The sequence below is a fragment of the Amyelois transitella genome, chromosome 30 (assembly GCF_032362555.1).
Source record: "Amyelois transitella isolate CPQ chromosome 30, ilAmyTran1.1, whole genome shotgun sequence".
Lineage (NCBI taxonomy): Eukaryota > Metazoa > Arthropoda > Insecta > Lepidoptera > Pyralidae > Amyelois > Amyelois transitella.
In genome coordinates, this window is record NC_083533.1 from 3,158,191 (window position 1) to 3,178,639 (window position 20,449).

The window sequence follows — 20,449 nt, forward strand, 5'->3', positions numbered from 1 at the left end:
ACGGATGTCGTAAAAGGCGACTAAGGGATAAGCTTATAAACTTGGGATTCCTCTTTTAGGCGATGGGCTAGCAACGTGTCACTATTTGAATCTCAATTCTATCACTAAGCCAAACAGCTGAGCGTGGCCTATCAGTCTTTTCAAGACTGGTGTCTCTGTCAACCCCGCTAGGGATATAGACGTGTATGTATGTATGTATAACAGGGTTACTAGGGGGTAATACGGGATTCCTATCAGGAATTAACTGACATCTTCTTGGTATATCTTGTAAAAGTGATGAACTTGTAACCTGCCACTCTTTTTTAATCCCAAATTGAGAAGCTATTCAGCTAAGCTAGGTTTAGGCTTTTGACCTTTAATTTCTCGTCCTGTCTACTCCGTAAGGAGCAAAGACGTAATCATCTTTCTATTTCCCTGGGTTCCACAGACTGATCATACTTAACAATAAATTCGTTGAGTTGTGACCTTTTTGTATTGCTGCAACTCACACCCTATTAATTTGTATACATACATACATATGTTCACGTCTATATCCCTTGCGGGGTAGACAGAGCCAACAGTCTTGAAAGGACTAAATGGCCGCGTTCAGCTATTTGGCTTAATGATAGAATTGAGATTCAAATAGTGACATGTTGCTAGCCCATCGCCTAAAAAAGAATCCCAAGTTTGTAAGCCTATCCCTTAGTCGCCTTTTACGACATCCATGGGAAGAGACGGAGTGGTCCTATTCTATTTTGTATTGGTGCCGGGAACCACACGGCACCAATACAAATAATTTGTATTCCATATGAAATTGTAAATCGCGTGTAGCAAAACAAATAAATGAATTATCTATCTATCTACTTTCTCTCTTGATCACACCAGTCTTTAAGCCAACAAAGCTCACCTCAAAGGTGAAGACAGCCAGGAAGTCGAACATGCCGGTCTCGGCCATGATGGCGACCAGCAGCATCATGCTGAACAGCAGCAGCAGCGTCTCCGTGTCCAGCCAGGAGATCAGCTCCTGGAGCGAGGGTCTCTCGCCGACCATAGCCAGCACCGCCACTGATGTTGTGGACACGATGACCGCTGCCATTGTTCTGTTGATGACCTGGAATTAGTCATTTTTTCATCATCATCGTTCTATACTTTTCGTGGATGTTGTGAAAGGTGAATAAGTGATGTTGTGAAAGGTGAATAATTTAATAAATATATACGGGACAAATTCCACAGATTGAGTTAGCCTCGAAGTAAGTTCTACTTGGGTTACGAGATACTAACTCAACGATACTATATTTTATAATGAATACTTATATAGATAAACAACCAAGTGCCAGGCAAATCAGAAAAAAGTTCTTTTCTCATCACGCCCTGTCCGGGATTCGAACCCGGGACCTCCGGTGTGACAGACAAGCGTACTACCGCTGCGCCACAGAAGTCGTCTATTCCGTTAGTGATACAGAGGTGATTATGTGTATGTATAATTGTATATCATCCTTTTGCGAGCATACTTGTATGCAAAGATTGATGAATGTGGATGATGCAAAAGAAATATGCGACGATCGTGGCAAGTGAAAAGAGCTAGTCTCTGCCTGCCCCCTGGTAAAGGAGCACAATTTTTTTTTTTGCCATAAAAATAACTAGCTGTGCCCGCGACTTCGTCCACGTGGAATAGTTATTTTGGGCATCATTGAAGCCCTCAAGGATGAATAATTTACCCCGTTTTTTTCACATGTTATATAATATATATATATTATATAATTTATATAATTTATATAATATATATAACCATAATTTCTTCGCTCCTAATAGTTGCAGCGTGATGTTATATAGCCTAAAGCCTTCCTCAATAAATGGTCTTCAACACAAAAATAATTTTTCAATTCGAACCAGTATTTCCTGTGAATAGCGCGTTCAAACATACAAACAAACTCTTCAGCTTTTTAATATAAGTATAGATATTAAGTAATTTCTAGTAAAAAAAAATCTAAGGGGTATGAAAAATAGATGTTGGCCGATTCTCAGACCTACTCAATATGCTCATGCAATTTCATGAGAATCGGTCAAGCTCCTTCGGTGGAGTACGGGAACAAACATTGTGACACGAAAATTTTATATATAAGATTATTCTCCTGGGGTTTGTGTAGCACGATATTTATGTCATCAACGGGAAAGAGATAGAGAGAGTCCTATTCCGAGATCCCGGAACCACACGGCCTCTTCATAGTATAAGTATGCAGTAGCAATAAATCCTTGGAAATTTTTACATCTGTCTGGAGGGAACAAGACAACATCATCCCTTAGTAACAGTACTGAATTAAATAAAGCGAAATAAATTAAATTAAACCTACCATGCTCGCTCATTAATAAATACCTAATTAACTACCGCTTGAAACTATTTATTTATTTACCTATTTCCAATAACATGTGACCGGAGTCACACGTGTTTGATATAAAATGGAAGACATAATTATTACGTGCGGCATAAACAGTATTAGACACAGACATATGACAAGCTAGATAGCGCCGTGTGAAAACTGTTGAGAATTAATGTACCTCATTTTAGGTACAGTTTATTTTAATTACACTGTACTCGCTTCGCCCTGGGCATACATACTTATAATCACGTCTATAACCTTTGCCGGGTAGACAGAGCCAGCAGTCTTGAAAGACTAACAGGACTCATTCAGCTGTTTGGCTTAATAATTGAAATTGAGATTCAAATAGTGACAGGTTGCTAGCCCATCACCTATAAGAAGAATCTTAAGTTTTTAACCATATCCCTTAGTCGCCTTTTACGACATCCATGGGAAAGAGAATAGAGTGGTCCTCCATCTTTTTTTATGTTGGTGCCGGGAACTGAAGAACATTTTTTTTGTTCACGTCAAACTTACTAGTACTAAATTCTTATGCCACGTATATATTTATATATATGTATGTACGTCACTTTTCGAGAAATCTATTGATCCACTTAAGAATGTAGTTGTATGATTTGGTCATAATTCTCTAACCATATACTAGCGGGGTCTAGGGAAACCTATGCCTGTGTTATTTGATATAATTTTATGTCTAAGTCCATGGTCATTTTAGGAGTAAAACTTCGTACACCTGTTTTTTTTAATATCTTAAAAAATAAAATAGGAAGTTTGATTAGATTTACTGGAAGATATTTTATTTGAGATAAGTCCGTCTTTGTACCATCTCTATTTGTTTTGTGCTGTTTTGTATGTTTTACTCTTATGGTGCAATAAAGAGTTTCATCTATCTATCTATGATTATTTTGAAATTGATCTATGACTCTGGTCTCGTGTATATTCAAGAACAGAAAAGAAGACACCAGCTGACTACCAAAGTATGTCTGTCTGTCCGTTTGTCTTTTACGCTTTCACAACTGAACCGCTGGACCGACATTGATGATTTCATTTTGTTTGAAAGTATAGTTAAATACCCAATGTCAAACATAGGAATATAGTCTTTCTTTAATGTTAGTTTAAGAGCTAACTATGTATTTGCATTGTAAATGATACACATATTTTGCGATTCATTGACGACTGATAACCCTTATCATTTGCACGTTTTCGACGTTTGCACTGATTGTGATAACAGACATATGTACACATACATACAAACAGACGTTTAGATGCGTCATCATGCATAGATACTTATCTGAGGAGCATCGTGTTTAAGCGCTTAATTATACGATCTTTCTTATGCACTCAATTATTTATCTTAGCTATTTAATACTAGTTATTTCTCTCGACTTTTCCTTCAAAAGATACATACATATAGTCACATCTATGTATATTCCTTGCGGGGAAGACAGAGCCAACAGTACTATTGAAAGACTGATAGGCCACGTTCGGCTGTTTGACTAAATAATGGAATTGAGATTCAAATAGTGACGGGTTGCTACTAGCCCATCACCTAAAAGAAGAATCCCAAATTTTAAAGCATTTCCCTTAGTAGCCTTCTACGACATCCACGGGAAAGAGATGGAGTAGTTCTAGTGTCGGGAACCACACGGCCACAGGTGGCGATTAGAAATGTAAATAAATGCTTTATTGGTCAATACAGGAGTACATTCCAAATATAAAACAGTAGTACATTACAAAGGCGGGCTTATCCCTTAGTGGGATATCTTCCAGCCAACCTGACAATAAGAGGATCGCATACAGAATTGAGCCAAGAGTGAACAACAAACAAATATATACGTACATATGTAAATAAGTAAAATATATAAACATACATGTATATATTAATTTCCAATTCACGTCTCGAGATATCACTGTCTTCTTTTTTTTTGGGAAAAAGGATAGATGCTCACCTCAAAAATGATAAGTACATACAGCCCCACCAACAGCACGCATGCGTACAAAACGCCCGTAGTGCCATCTAGCGGATCCAAAGTGTAACTCATTGTCAATGGCGTCGTAGAATTCACGTCAGTTTTCATTTGGATCGCGTAGACGGTAGACGTGTTCGAAGCAGTAGACGCTAGGTGGAGCACCTTTGAACGGGGCTCTCCTACGTTGAAATCCACGTCTTCTGGTTTATGAAGTACTATTGTCCATGTTTGTGAGAACTGTGGACGAAATTAAAGTTGAATCAGCCGCGTGATTTTTGGCCCAGAAAAGAAAAAGCACTCTCTTTATAAATAATTAATACATACATATAATGACATCTATATCCCTTGCGGGGTAGCAACCTGTCACTATTTGAATCTCGATTCCATCATGGAGCCAAACAGCTGAACGTGGCCTATCAGTCTTTTCAAGACTGTTGGCTCTGTCTACCCCGCAAGGGATATAGACGTGATTATATGTATGTATGTATGTATATCATGAAGGACTTGACCTGGAGTCACGACGAGAAGATAGTGAATGTGGATGAGCTGATAACCTACCTCTTTACTTTCAATATCTTCTTTCCCGCCAAAATTCCGAACGCCAGTCTTCAGCCGCCATCTCTCTAACCAGACGTCCATTTTGTCCGCCATTTCTAACTGGGTTGTATTGAGTTTCTGCTGGCTTTGTTCAGATAGAAACGGGCCTGACAGTGTCAGGAGTATTGTCAGCTTGTTGTCCGAAATGTTCAGGGTGTAGCCTGGAAAGATGATTAAATCAATAAACCAAATACTAGTCGTGTAAACTGATGGCAAGTCATGATGAAGATGAGTCATCACCAATAGATACCCATTTATTCTACTTTTGAATGTTCGCGGACTGTTCTTGTGAATAATGTTGAGGAACAAAAATGATCATAACCTTAGTCTTGAGAAGTCCTATGACCATAACCCAGGGATTAAGAAACCGGGTTTTTCATGAAATCAATCCTATCAGATTTAACTAAATTACGCTTCGCCAAAGTTGAACCAAAGTTAGTTTTCTTCAGAAGTAAGTAAATTACGCTTCGCCAAACTACGAAGCGTATATAAATGACTAAGTATAGGCCTATAGAGCAACTCAAAACACTTGTCGTAACTTAAATAAATCACTACTTACTTTTTACTTCGCTGGTGACGAAAGTGTTCCTCGTGATTTCTTCCTTCTCGCTGTACATGAGGAAGACTACGGTGAAGAATACCCAGCAAGCCAGGAGTAGTGTCATCTTGGTGTAATGTCGGGCTTTTGCGATCTGTAAAGAAAGTTCCTCATCAGATTTGCTAAATCATCGTGATGAATCTGTGAGCCAGGAGTAGTGCCGTGTGGTTCCGGGCACCAATACAAAAAATAACAGGATCATTTCATCTCGTTCCCATGCATGTCGTAAAAGGCGATTAAGGAATAGGGTTATAAACTTGGGATTCTTCTTTAAGGCGACGGGCTAGCAACCTGTCACTATTTGAATCTCAATTCTATCATCAAGCCAAACAGCTGAACGTGGCCTATCAGTCTTTTCAAGACTGCTGGCACTGTCTATCCCGCAAGGGATATAGACGTCATCATATATGTAAGTAGCGAAGGAAACATCACGTGTTATTACTTCCCTTTCCTCGTAGATTGTAGAATTAAGGAAAAGGTTTTGTGGCGACATCTCTACGCCACAAGTCAAAAAAGAAATCATTCGACACTATCAGACAAAAACAGCGAAAAGTCTAAATCGGGCAAGCAAAGATTTCACTAATTGGAGCATATATACAACCTCCGACATAATATCGTTGGAGCCGCGGTTCCCCAGGCATGACACCTAGCCTGGCGGAATATCTTCCCTTTGGTGGCGGTCGAGCCGAATCATCGCTCCCGCTACAGCTTATTATCAGCATAAATCTTCTTTTAGGCATTATTTTAATTCATATTCTTTTTTATTTGTGACATTTCATTCTAATTCATATATTTTTTTTATATGTGACATTTCAAACATCAATTAATATTTGTCATATCTTTTGGTTACACAACATATTATGTTGACGTTGAAAAATTTATTAAAACTAAGTTCATTGCCGCTTCCAAAGATGTCAGTGCTAAGATAAAGTTGGCTAAGAACCTTCACATTTTTCTGAATCTCAAAATTTAAATTTTCAAACTCACCTTCGTCTGTTTCTGATGATTTTGGTCTTCGTTTCCATATTTGATTCTGAAAATAAACTAAAGGTTAAATGATCCATCGAAACATGTCAATTTTCTTCTGCACACTTTGGTATAAAGTACTTATTCACAAAAATATATAACCTACTACTGTGCCGTGTGGTTCACGGCACCAATACAAAAAAGAATAGGACCACTCCATCTCTTTCCCATGGATGTCGTAAAAGGCCACTAAAGGATAGGCTTACAAACTTGGGATTCTTTTTTTGCGATGGGCTAGCAACCTGTCACTATTTGAATCTCAATTCTATCATTAAGCCAAATAGCTGACGTGGCCAATCAGTCTTTTCAAGACTGTCGGCTCTGTCTACCCCGCAGGGGATATAGACGTGACCATATGTATGTATATCCTACTAATATTATAAATGGGAAAGTCTGCGAGTATGTCAGGATGTCTACGATGAATAAGTTAGTCAGCTCAACAACAAGCGGTAACAAACTGCACTGCACGGTACTCACTTAACCTCCTCCTTTCCGTTTCCGAAAGCCGGAGCCTCTGCCCTGGTTCCACCTTCAGGTGCCACCACATTGTTATTCAGATGAGGAGCGGAATTCACCAGCGGCAACCGCTTCGGCTTTGATGAGGAACCGTTCCTGATCGTCAGGGGGATGGATTCTTTGCCTGTGGAATGAAGCCTCGTTAAAGTTTTAGGCTAATACTAGCTAGATTGCTTTAGCGATAAGTCCGCCTATGTACCATCTATATCTGCTTAGTGTTGTTTTGTATGTTTTACTCTTATGGTGCAATAAATAGTTTTATCTATCTATCTAATACACGCGACCAGCGCGGTTTCGGACGGGTAACATTTATTATATATATATCTATATATCTATACTAATATTATAAATGCGAAAGGTTGTATGTCAGGATGTCATTATACATAGGTACATACATGAAATGACGCCTCTTTCCCGGAGGGGTAGGCAGAGACTACATCTTTCCACTTGTCACGATCTCTGCATACTTCCTTCGCTTCATCCACATTCATAACTATCTTTATGCAAGCTCGGCGGTTTCGGGTACTCTTAATGTCAGTATGGATGTTTGTTACTCTCACACGCAAATACTACTGAACCGATTACGATAAAATTTGGTATGTGGGTAGCTGAAGACCCAGAATAACACATAGACTACTTTTTATCCCGGAGTGGCGGCGGGATCGATTTCACGCAGACGAAGTCGCGGGCGGCCTCAAGTAATATATATACGTGACAAATTACACAGATTGAGTTAGCCTTGAAGTAAGTTCTAGACTTTTGTTACGAGATACTAACTCAACGATACTATATTTTATAATAAATATCTACTTATATAGATTAACATCCTAGACCCAGACCAATCAGAAAGATAGATGTAAATCTTCCTCAGATAAATCTTTTTCCAAATTTCATACAAACATATGTACATACATATAGTTACGTCAATGTCGCTTGGGGGGTAGACAGAGCCAACAATCTCGAAAAGATTTATAGGCAACGTTTAGCTGTGTGGCTTAATGAATCAGAATTGAGATTCAAATAGTGACAGGTTGCTAGCCCATCGACTACAAGAGGAATTCCAAGTTTACTGGCCTTTCCCTTAGTCTTTTACTACATCCATGAGAAAGATATTGAGTGGTCCCATTCTTAAGTGCCGTGAACCACACGGCACGGTAATGTCGTTAGTATAACACAAATATCGTTCTAACTATATCAAGTCACTAGCTGTGCCCGCGACTTTGTCCGCGTGGAATAGTTATTTTGGGCATCATTGAAGCATCAAGGATGAAGAATTTCCCCTGTATTTTTTCACATTTTACATTATTTCTTCGCTCCTTATAGTTGCAGCGTGATGTTATATAGCCTAAAGCCTTCCTCGATAAATGGTATATTAACGCAAAAAGAATTTTTCAATTCGAACCAGTAGTTCCTGAGATTAGCGCGTTGAAACAAACAAACTTTTCATCTTTATAATATTAGTATAGATTTGCTTTAGCATGCCGTAATAGTGATGATGATGATGTTAATGTTGATGACAGAATCATAATACGGGGTCGGTGGATAATTATATCCGGTGTTTAAATGTGGGCATATTAAGCGCGACTCGAGTTTAAAAAATAAGGGTTCCGTATGTCGTATACTACTAAACGAGCAATACACAAACACACACACACATATGATCACGTCTATACTCCTTGCGGGGTAGACAGAGCCAACAGTCTAGAAAAGACTGATAGGCCACGTTCAGCTGTTTGGCTTGATGATAGTATACATACATACATAAAAATCACGCCTCTTTCCCGGAGGGGTAGGCAGAGACTACCTCTTTCCACTTGCCACGATCTCTGCATACTTCCTTCGCTTCATCCACATTCATAACTCTCTTCATACAAGCTCGGCGGTTTCGGGTACTCTTGACCCGACCCATTACCAGGACGTCCTTAATTTGATCAAGATACGATGATAGTATTGAGATTCAAATAGTGACAGGTTGCAAACCCGTCGCCTAAAAGAAGTTATAAGCCTATTCCTTTATATAATTTTTAACTAGCAACCCGACTTTGCACGGGTAGCATTTATGTAATCTTATGCTTTGAATCATTTTGTCAAATAAAAAAAGAACAAGATACATATATTTTTTAACTTATAATGTTATTGTTTGTCAGTCTTTAAAGACTGACTGCACTTTCTACCCCGCAAGAGATATCGCCGTGATTTTATGAACGAATTAAATAATGTTATTCCAATGTCTTAGTTATATGTATTATTGTTCCATTATAATCGGTCCAGTAGTTTTTACGTTCAAGATAATGAAGTAAAAATAATTATATTATACTAGCTATGCCCGCAACTACGTCCGCGTGGAATAATTATTTTGGGCATTATTGAAGCCCTCAAGGATGAATATTTTTTACATTTTCCATTATTTCTTTGCTCCTTATAACTGCAGCGTGATGTTATATAAAGCCTAAAGCCTACCTCCATAAATAGTTTATTCAATGCAAAAAGAATTTTTCAATTCGAACCAGTAGTTCCTGAAATTAGCGCGTTCAAACAAACAAACAAACTCTTTAGCTTTATAATATGAGTATAGATGTTTTAACATTTATTTTTCTATAGTAGAACCCTAAAATCGAATAAGTTCTCATAATTTTGAGTATAATAATCGTGACGTGTTCAACTCTTATAGTAATTGCACCACATAATTTTTTTTTGCGATATTTTTAGTCCAATCCGAATAATTTGGGTAATTACGATCTTCGTAATATTACACACACTGACACACATACTATTCACGTCTTCATACCTTACGCTGTAGACAGAGCCATCAGTCCCAAATGGACTGAAAGGCCACTTTCAGCTGTACGGCTTAATGATGGAATTGAGATTCGAACAGTGACAGGTTGCTAGCCCATCACCCGTAGTATGACACGCGCGATGCCTTTTTGATCGCGCGAAAAACTATCGCTGTCTCGCTTTTTTATTATTATATGAAAAAAAAAAACGGAAAAACGCAAAAAATTGTCTGTGTTTAAGTATTAGCCAGCTTTTATTTATATTTCTTTCACACTTGGCCGGTACTAATTTTAGCTTTTTATCCAAACAACAAACTTTTTGTCCGTCTATCCTGGTTTTAAATAATTACAAATTCCTGTCTCCCATATAATCGGAATGTTATGCAGTTCTTTTTCAAAAGATTTTGAACATTACTACATTGAATTTAAGTCTATTTTCAAAGGAATTCTTGTATATTTGAATACGATCCAGACAAAACAGGTTTACGCTATAATTAGCCGGTTAAATCTGGTTCTAGGCGGCTTGCCAACCGACGCACGCGCATTATTATTTGAAATACCAAAACGCGAGCGAAGAATACTCCAATCTTTGGAGATAAATCTATATAAGTAATATTTCCTTTTTTTGTTTATTCTATTTAGTTCAGTCAACTTTGTTAATACTTATCATATACCTATAATTTTTTATACATAATATTTATTTAAGAACACGATTGTCGACTTGCTATAAGCTTTGACACTGACATAAGCTATACGTATGTACCTAGGTAGTAACTACTTAATTTCTTTTCTATAAATTTCTGCCCTGTATATTTTTTTTGTACAGTGACGACCACATAAAACTAACCAGCCTCGCTTTAAATGACCGCATCTTTATGGTATGATTATATGTACGTATGTATAATGTAGGTGACATTATCCTACTACTATTATAAAGGCGAAAGTTTGTATGGATGTATGGATGTTTGTTACTCTTTCACGCAAAAACTACTGAACCGATTACCATGAAATTTGGTATGTAGGTAGCTGAAGACCCAGAATAACACATAGGCTACTTTTTATCCCAGAGTTCCCGTGGGATTGATAGGGTTTCCATGCGGACGAAGTCGCGGGCGGCCTCTAGTACATACATATAATCACGACTATACCCCTTGCAGGGTGGTCAGAGCCAACAGACTTGAAAAGACTGATAGGCCACGTTTAGCTGTTTGGCTTTATGATAGAATTGAAATTAGAATAGTGACATCCCAACTAATAATAGGTATAATAAAATGTGAAAGTAAGTTTGTTTGTTTGTTGTCTCTTCACACGTTATCTACTGCATAACTTAGATACTTAGACCTTACTTACTACTTTCACACATACATACAATCCGCGCCGACAAAGCTTCAGGTAAGAGCTAGTATTTCTATAGTTGCACTTCTTATGCCGTGTGGTTCCCGGCACCAGTAGAAAAAAAGAATAGGTCCACTATAATCCACTCCATCCCTTTCCAATGGATGTCGTAAAAGGTGACTAAAGGTTAGGCATATAAACTTGGGATCCTTCTTTTAAGCGACGGGCTAGCAACCTGTCACTATTTGAATCTCAATTCTATCATTAAGCCACACAGCTCAACGTGGCCTATAAGTCTTTTCGGGTCTGTCTGTCCATCCGCAAGACATTTAGACGTGATTACATACATAGGGGTAGGCAGAGACTACCTCTTTCCACTTGCCACGATCTCTGCATACTTCCTTCGCGACGTGATAGACGTGATTATATGAATGCATACACTTGCTGTTGTGAATAAATTCTTCGAACCCATTACATCAAGTAACTGATACTTTGTAATGTTGGCGTGTTGGTTTGTTTGTCAACAAAAAGCTCTCAAGGTTGTGACCTTGCTTTGCTCGTGAATATTTTACTTGAGTACCTAAGTAAGTAAATGCTTTATTGTTCAATGAAGGAGTACATAACAATTATATAAGACGTGATTTATTTACGCATGTACCTATGTAGGTATAACTTTATTCACTTAAGTTATTCCATATTTCTCCAAAACTTATTACAAATCCCACTTCGGTAATGTACCAATCTACCGATAAATATTTTCGAAGTTATGTGCATACATACCTACATACATAAAATCAGGCCTCTTTCCCGGAGGGGTTGGCAGAGACTTCATCTTTCCACTTGCCACGATCTCTGCATACTTCCTAAATTATGTGCATTAGTTTGAATACTAACCAATGCTTGTTTGATCAAGGCGAAACGTCGCGAGGAAACCTGCACATTCAGGCAAATGGCTGTGTAACCACGGATCCAATACGGGTTAGGTTCCCCTGCAAAGGTTGCGGAGGCCAGATGGGATTCGCTTCGTGTAAAAACCTGACTCACCCAATCCAGGATCCATGGCATACCCCGGGCTCCTCACCAGAGAGGTGAAGATGCAATTGGGACCAAAGCCGGGATGTCGATTCACTTTATTTATTTTGGACAATGAAATGAAAACTTATTATGAAATATAAAAAAAAAATAGTTACTGAAATATAAAATAAAGGTGCCGTGTGGTTCCCAGCACCAATGAAGAAAAAAAAAGAGAATAGAAACCACTCCGTATCATTCCCATGGATGTAGTAAAAGGCGACTTTTGTATTGGTGCCGGGAACCACACGGCACATTATAATAATTGCACTGAAAAACAAGAATCGAATGAGAATGTGCGTCATAGTTTAACGAACTGTTTCTACCTTGCAATCATATGTAATCTATTCCCGACTTTCTGAGGTGAGATGGCTTTATTAAATGTGACATTTTGAGGTGAGATGGCATTATTTCACGTCACAGACACGCACAGCCTATACCACTTTGTTTGGAAACTTGAAACTTGGCATGTAGGCAGAGACTATATCTTTCCACTTGCCACGATCTCTGCATACTTCCTTCGCTTCATCCACATTCATAACTCTCTTCATGCAAGCTCGGCGGTTTCGGGTACTCTTAACCTGACCCTTTACCAGGACGTCCTTAATTTGATCAAGATATGTTCGTCTAGGCCTTCCCACTCCGACTTTTCCCTCCACACTCTCCTTGTATATCTGCTTAGTCAACCTGCTTTCATTCATCCTCTCCACATGACCGAACCATCTTATCATACGGTTTTCTATTCCTGTAACTACATCTTCTTTCACATCACAACATTCCTTTATCACGCTGTTCCTTATCCGGTCACTCAATTTCATACCGATCAATTGTATCGTATAAGGGTACATTTTACAAAACAATGTTGAAAAGATTGAAATTCCACGGTCAGCTGTATGGCTTAATGGTAGAATTTTCCAGAATCCCAGACAAATTTCCTTAACAATCAGCTGTAATGGAAACAATCTGCCTTTGTGTCTTTGAAAATCGAGCCTGAAACTTCGCTACCATTACAAATGGAATGATTACGCATAAGGGCCCCAAGTGACAACAACGCCCTATGCAATGTCATATCTGCTAGGCACGGCACAAATAAGTTTACAAAAGGGTTCCAACGAAGCCATACAGGGATTTAAATACGACTCAAGATTACGTTTAACAGGAATGGCTTTAAAACCAGCATGTAACTAGTTCTGTCTGACTTTGGTCACCCTGAAAACCTGTTTTATTAAATACTAGAGGCCGCTCGCGACTTCGTCCGCATGGAAACCCTATCAATCCCGCGGGATCTCTGGGATAAAAAGTAGCCTATGTGTTATTCTGGGTCTTCAGCTACCTACATACCAAATTTCATGGTAATCGGTTCAGTAGTTTTTGCGTGAAAGAGTAACAAACATCCATACAAACTTTCGCCTTTATAATAGTAGTAGGATATTACATTAATTTGATATTTTAGTGCCGTGTGGTTCCCGGCACCAATACAAACAAGAATAGGACCACTCCATCTCTTTCCCATGGATGTCGTAAAAGTCGACTAAGGGATAGGCTTACAAACTTGGGATTGGTTTTTAGGCGATGGGCTAGCAACCTGTCACTATTTGAATCTCAATTCTATAATTTTTTTTGACAATAAATATCTTTAAACCTAAACTTATCATTAAGCTAAATAGCTGAACGTAGCCATTCAGTCTTTTTAAGACTATTGACTATTTCTACCCCGCAAGGGACATAGACGTGACTATGTGTATGTAAGTACTTACATATATTTCCGCTTCGATCATCGAAGTTCCTCTGCATACAATTTGGAATGGTTCCAAGAATTATCTATTTTAAATTAATTACCTACTTTATCAGACATAATTATAGTGAAGATTCAATTTTGGCACGTGTCTTTGTCGATGAGTCAGTTTGTTTGTTTTGTTTTTCATTCGCTATCTTTACAAACATCAATGCTAGACATATAGGCATAGGATCAAGCGCTGACTAACTAACTATTGGCACTAATAGTTGTCTGTAGCATTAGAAGATAAATAAAATTAGGTGCCGTGTGTTTTCTTGCTTTTAAGAATAGGACCTCTACATCCCTTTCCCATGGATGTCGTAAATGGCGACTAAGGGATAAGCTTATAAACTTGGGATTCCTTGTGTAGGCGATGTGCTAGTATTCTGTAACTATTTGAATGTTGACTTTGTCTACCCCGCAACTGATAGATGACTATTTGTTTGTATAATTGAAAAAGTATGTAGGTTCTACCTTTTTATTGTGTTAATAACCTTACGTCTGGGAAAGAGAAGTGGTGCTAACGTGTATACAAATTAAACCAATGTGCGTGCATCCTACTAATATTATAAATGCGAAAGTTTGTTCGTATGTCAGTATGGACGTTTGTTCCTCTATCACGCAAGAACGACTGAACAGATTACGTTTTCGAAATTTCATTTTGGTATGAAGTTAGCTGAAGACCCAGAATAACATATAGGCTTTTTATCTCGGATTTCGCTTGGGATTGATAGGGTTTCCATGCGGACTTAGTCACGGGCGGCCTCAAGTATAAAATAAAAATTGAACCAATTACAAAAAATAATAAAATTGTGTAATACTCACTGCGCTCATTTTCGTACAACTGTCTCAACGAGTCAAATGCCGGATCACCCTTGACTTCTTCGGGCAAACTCAGCCACAGTTGGCCCGTGGTCAGCTCGCTACACGACACCAAAGAATAGTCACTCCTGGTCAATCCTGGGGGCTCCTTTCTGGAGAAACCCGTCAATTTTTTAACACTGTTCATTAGTTTGTCCATTTTTGTTCACAAGCAAATTGTCACTATGTAATTAATTTAAATTTAATTCACTTAAATAATTATTTAAATATAATATACCTAACTGTTAATGAATTTTCATTTTGTAAATTTGATGAGAATAATTCACCGCCTTTTCTATTTGTTGCTGACAGTCACACGCGGGATTTTGAATGACGTTATTTTTTTTTTATTTCATTTTTTATTCTAAAAATGGTAACAGAAATAGACGTTGAATCTTCTTTCAGAAAATTTAAAATGATCTTTATTTACATTTTTTGTTACATTATGACCCGGATTCCGGATTATTTAAAAAAATATGTAACTACAAGTTTTTAAAAGAGCCAGTGACATTTTTTTTGATAAGTTTTTTTTTATTCATAAGCTAAGCAGAAATTTTAATGTAGCTGCAACATGGAATTTTTTTTAAGATCAGCTTTTGAAATTCTTATGTTTAAAAAAATAGCTTTGACGCTCACTCCAGTGGTACTCTCGACGAGTTTAGGGTTTTGTATGTCTCTTTGACAATCACCAAAATCGGTCTAGTCGTTTTTAAATTAAATCATTACAAACAAAAATTCATATTTCTCTGTTATAAGCTAAAGGACGTCCACAGCTCCCGTGCGTTTTATAAAAAATCCTGTTTATTCTCGTTCCCGCGGGAATATCGGAAAATCCTCTCATAGTGCACCCCTAGACCATAAGGAACCTTCATAGCAAATTTCAAATTTCTAGACCCAGTAATTTGGGCTGTGTTTTGTTTGTCATTCCCTAGTCACCCAATAACGGAAGAGTTTAATATAATAACTAAATTAATTTACCACTAACAAATTTATTTTTCTGTAAAATTTTTGTGTGATTTATATTATTTATAATACTTTTTTATTGGTGCCGGGAACCATAAACATATCGATAGTATCGATTACTTTTACTCAACTATCGATAGGCAACACTAGGGAGAGGTACTGCATTCTATAAATATGGAAATATTGACAATGAATTGAATAAGTATAAAAGCGTGCAGTGTGGTTCCCGGCATCTATAAAAAAAAGAATAGCAGCACTCCATCTCGTTCCCATAGATGTCGTAAAAAGCGACTAAGGGATACGCTTATAAATTTGAGATTCTTCTTATAGACGATGGCATAGCAACCTGTCACTATTCAAATCTCCATTCTATCATCAAGCCAAAAAGCTGAACGTGGTCTATCAGTTTTTTCAAGACTATTGGCTCTGTCTACCCCGCAAGGGATATAGACGTGACTATATGTATGTTTGTATGTACATATGTAAGTATAAAAGCCACTTCCATTGAGGTAATAACTTTGACCTAAACACAAGTGCACAATGTAATTGCAATAAGTGCATTGCAGTGACGTTTTTGACCTCATAGAAATTGAAATAATAAGAATATAACCTAGTTTTTTTTACCGTCTTCATTAAAAGATGGTTCTCAGTTTAACCTGTATGTAGTATGTATGTTGTTTTATTATATTGTGATTCGCTGTACCAAATTTTGATGCGGTTTTCAGGAGAGTGTTTATTACGCTTAGGAAAAGGTCATAGAGATTTAACCGACTTCAAAAAAGGAGTATATCGATTGGAGGCGGTTCACTTTTTACAAAAAAAATCTACATACATTTAATCAAGTCTTTTCCTTTCAGGGAAGACAGAACCAACAGTTTTGAAAATACTGTAAGACCACGTTCAGCTGTATAGCAACCAATTGGACGAATGGAATTGGCATAGGAGTGGAACCACTCTAAATCGTTCCCAATGGATGTCGTGAAAGGTGACTAAGGGATAGGCTTATAAACTCGAGCTTCTATTTGTTTTTTTTCCTTGGTTTGTTGTTCATATTTGGATCTCAATTCCATCATCAACCCTTACAGCTGAACGTGGCCTATCAGTCTTTGTGAGACGGTTGGCTCTGTCTTTCCCGTAAGGAATAAAGACGTGTTTATATTTGTGTACGTATGGTAACCAACCAATGCCCTCATGGCGAAGATTTCCACAGAGAGGAAATTTAACGTGTGGTTCCCGGCACCAATACAAAAAGAATAGGACCACTCCATTTCTTTCCCATGGATGTCGTATAAGGCGACAAAGGGATAGAGACACAGAGAGGAAATTTAACCAGAAATTACAACATGACGATAAAGAACTACAATTTTATATAGCAACAAATGAAAAACAAACGCGCGTACTATTATCAAGTTAAATATTTGGTTTAAGCCCTTTGTAATTCACGTGAATTATAAAATTTATAATGAACAGTTTAGGTCACGTGAACTGAACACGTCATCTGTATAATAATTATTATATCTTCAGTTTTATATATGTATAAACTAATTATAATTAGTTTATACATATATAAAACTGAAGACATATGTGTAGGTAATTTATACACTCTTGTTTTTTCGTATACATACATACACTCTTTCCCGGATGGGTAGGCAGAGACTACATCTTTCCACTTGCCACGATCTCTGCATACTTCCTTCGCTTCATCCACATTCATAACTCTCTTCATGCAAGCTCGGCCCTTTACCAGGACGTCCTTAATTTGATCAAGATACGTTCGTCTAGGTCTTCCCACTCCGACCTTTCCCTCCACACTCTCCTTGTATATCTGCTTAGTCAACCTGCTTTCATTCATCCTCTCCACATGACCAAACCATCTTAACATACCGTTTTCTATAACTGTAACTACATCTTCTTTCACATCACAACATTCCCTTATCACGCTGTTCCTCATCCTGTCACTCAATTTCACACCCAACATACTCCTTAACGCTTTCATTTCCACTTTTCACATTCTTCGTACAATGTGTTTTAAACAAGCTGATCGTGGCATTAAAGTCTTGTCGAGACTGTTGGCTCTGTCTACCCCGCAAACGATGTAGACGTTATAATACGTATGTATGCAGCCAAAACTCCGCCCGCATTTGATTCCCGTTCCTTTCATAAATTTCATGTTGTTATTAGAAGTACAACGCGACCGAAGACATAAGGCAGCACTAGTATGTACATACATATGGTCACGTCTATATCCCTTGCGGGGTAGACAGAGCCGACAGTCTTGAAAAGACTGAACGGCCACGTTCAGCTTTTTGGCTTAACGATAGAATTTAGATTCAACTAGTGACAGGTTGCTAGCCCATCGCCTAAAAAAGAATCCCAAGTTTGTGAGCCTATCCCTTAGTCGCCTTTTACGACATCCATGGGAAAGAGATGGAGTGGCCCTATTCTTTTTTGTATTGGTGCCGTGTGGCTCCCGGCACCAATACAAAAAAAGACTAGTATGTAGGTACCTAATAATAATATTGAAATAACATTATCGCATTGCAAACAGCGCTAGGATACTGTAACGATGCTATCAGTCCAAATAATTGTTATTATTTTATGATAACTAGGTACGTAGATACTCGTTCGTACGTAAGTTATTATATTTGGTTTACACGTAGGTCATGTAAATTACAAATACCCGTATAAAATGGTACAGTCCATTTGTCATTATATTTCGCACTTCATTATTGTACGTCACTTATGTTAATTTTTATATTATGCTCATTGACTAAAGATTTATTTATTTACTACAGGCCGCCCGCGACTTCGTCCGCATGGAAACCCTATCAATCCCGCGGGAGCTCCGGGATAAAAAGCCTATGTGTTAATCTGGGTCTTCAGCTACCTACATACCAAATTTCATCGTAATCGGTCCAGTAGTTTCTGCGTGAAAGAGTAACAAACATTCATACTGACATACTCACAAACTTTCGTATGTATAATATTAGGAGGATTTAGTACTCATCAGAAATGATGAGTTACAAAATTATTGTATTAATTAACAAATATTTTTATTTAAAAATATATATAAAAGAAACGTCTTATTATTATGTCAAGATTGTGAACTTGCACTAAATCCTCCTAATATTATACATACGAAAGTTTGTGAGTATGTCAGTATGAATGTTTGTTACTCTTTCACGCAGAAACTACTGGAGGTATTTTTTTCTCATGGCTACAAATTAATTTTTAAAATAATTTTTCAACATTAAGTCTTCCTTAAAAATTAAATGTAAACCACCTTTAGTACCTTTGAAAAATTGACCATAATCTGCGGATTCAAATCCTAACGTTTCCTTGTAAAATGTAAAATTTCTATTTCTTAAAAAAAAGACCACTCCTTCTCTTTCTCATGGATGTCATAAAAGGCGACTACGGGATAGGCTTGTAAACTTGGGATTCTTTTTCTATCATTAAACCAAACAGCTTTTCAAGACTGTTGGTCTGTCTACCCCGCGAGGATATAGACGTGCTTTGTATGAATGTATGAAAGTATGAATGTATGAATGTATGTATGTATGTAATAAAATGAATGATGAAAAAGTCAATCACCAATCAAATGTTATTGACGTGTATGGAAACTCGAAATGTCATGTTACCATCCGTTGTTTTTGTTTTTATCTTTGTTTTAATATCTAGTTAACATGTCATGTTTGTGATTTAATGGGCTGAAAGTTATTAAAATGGCGACAAGGACTGCGTGACACGCCATTGTCACGTTCTATAACATTTTTCTTTTCATATTAGGTACTTAAATCACGTTATTTTTTTTCATGCGTGTAATAATTAGGCCCTTTTCCATCTATGTATTTTTTTTATATTTTTATGTGTGATAGCTACTTATGCTAATATTATAAAGCTGAAGAGTTTGTTTGTTTGAACGCGCGAATCTCAGGAACTACAGATTCGATTTGAAAAATTCTTTTTGTGTTGAATAGACCATTGTCGAGGAAGGCCTAAGGCTATATAACATCACGCTGCAACTATAAGGAGCGAAGAAATAATGGAAAATGTGAAAAAAAAAACATCCTTGAGGGTTTCAATGATGCCCAAAATAACTATTCCACGCGGACTAAGTCACGGGCACAGCTAGTGTCTAATAAAACTCTTTATTTTTTTACAACAACAAACTAATCAGCGTCTGAACTGCCCCCAAGGCAAGGCACGCGCGGTGCTGTTTTTATCGCGCGAAAAGCAGTCGCTGTTTAATTTTTTATTATGACTTAAAACGGGACAGCGATAGTTTTTCGCGCGATAAAAACGGCGTCGCGCGTGCTTTACTACGGGTTCAGGACTTTTTCTGTTAAAGTAATTTTTCTATTTAAATTCATACGGGAACAATGAACAATGTAATTATAAATTTTAGTTTAACGCGTGTGAAGCTGCGGGCATAAGCTTGTATGAAAAAAGAACCACAAATAGTTGAATTTAAGTCTTAAAATTGACTAAGTATGACAAACAAGGAAAATTTAACAATCTTTGTCCACATACAAGCGTCACATCACATATCCTTAAAAGAAACCTATTACCTTTTAAAGAAAACCAAATAAATTATTTTTGTC

The 20,449-nt window shown here is 37.5% G+C and overlaps 1 protein-coding gene across 12 annotated transcripts in view; it reads right to left on the bottom strand.

Annotated features, from left to right (window-relative positions):
• LOC106131021 (P protein) overlaps positions 1 to 20,449 on the bottom strand; it is a 40,239-nt gene that overhangs the window by 17,316 nt on the left and 2,474 nt on the right. For 3 of the 12 annotated variants that reach the window (XM_013330005.2, XM_060952883.1, XM_060952884.1), the window contains exons 2-8: positions 14,847 to 15,065; positions 7,023 to 7,185; positions 6,507 to 6,552; positions 5,481 to 5,613; positions 4,883 to 5,082; positions 4,304 to 4,561; positions 887 to 1,090 (exon numbers count right to left, since the gene is read on the bottom strand). In XM_013330005.2, coding sequence (XP_013185459.1) covers positions 887 to 1,090; positions 4,304 to 4,561; positions 4,883 to 5,082; positions 5,481 to 5,613; positions 6,507 to 6,552; positions 7,023 to 7,185; positions 14,847 to 15,042 — 1,200 coding nt within the window. In that variant the 5' untranslated portion in view covers positions 15,043 to 15,065. Of the gene's footprint in view, positions 1 to 886; positions 1,091 to 4,303; positions 4,562 to 4,882; positions 5,083 to 5,480; positions 5,614 to 6,506; positions 6,553 to 7,022; positions 7,186 to 14,846; positions 15,281 to 20,449 lie in introns of all 12 variants that reach the window. The other 9 variants (XM_013329999.2, XM_060952880.1, XM_013330004.2 and 6 more) reach the window with 7 other exon arrangements.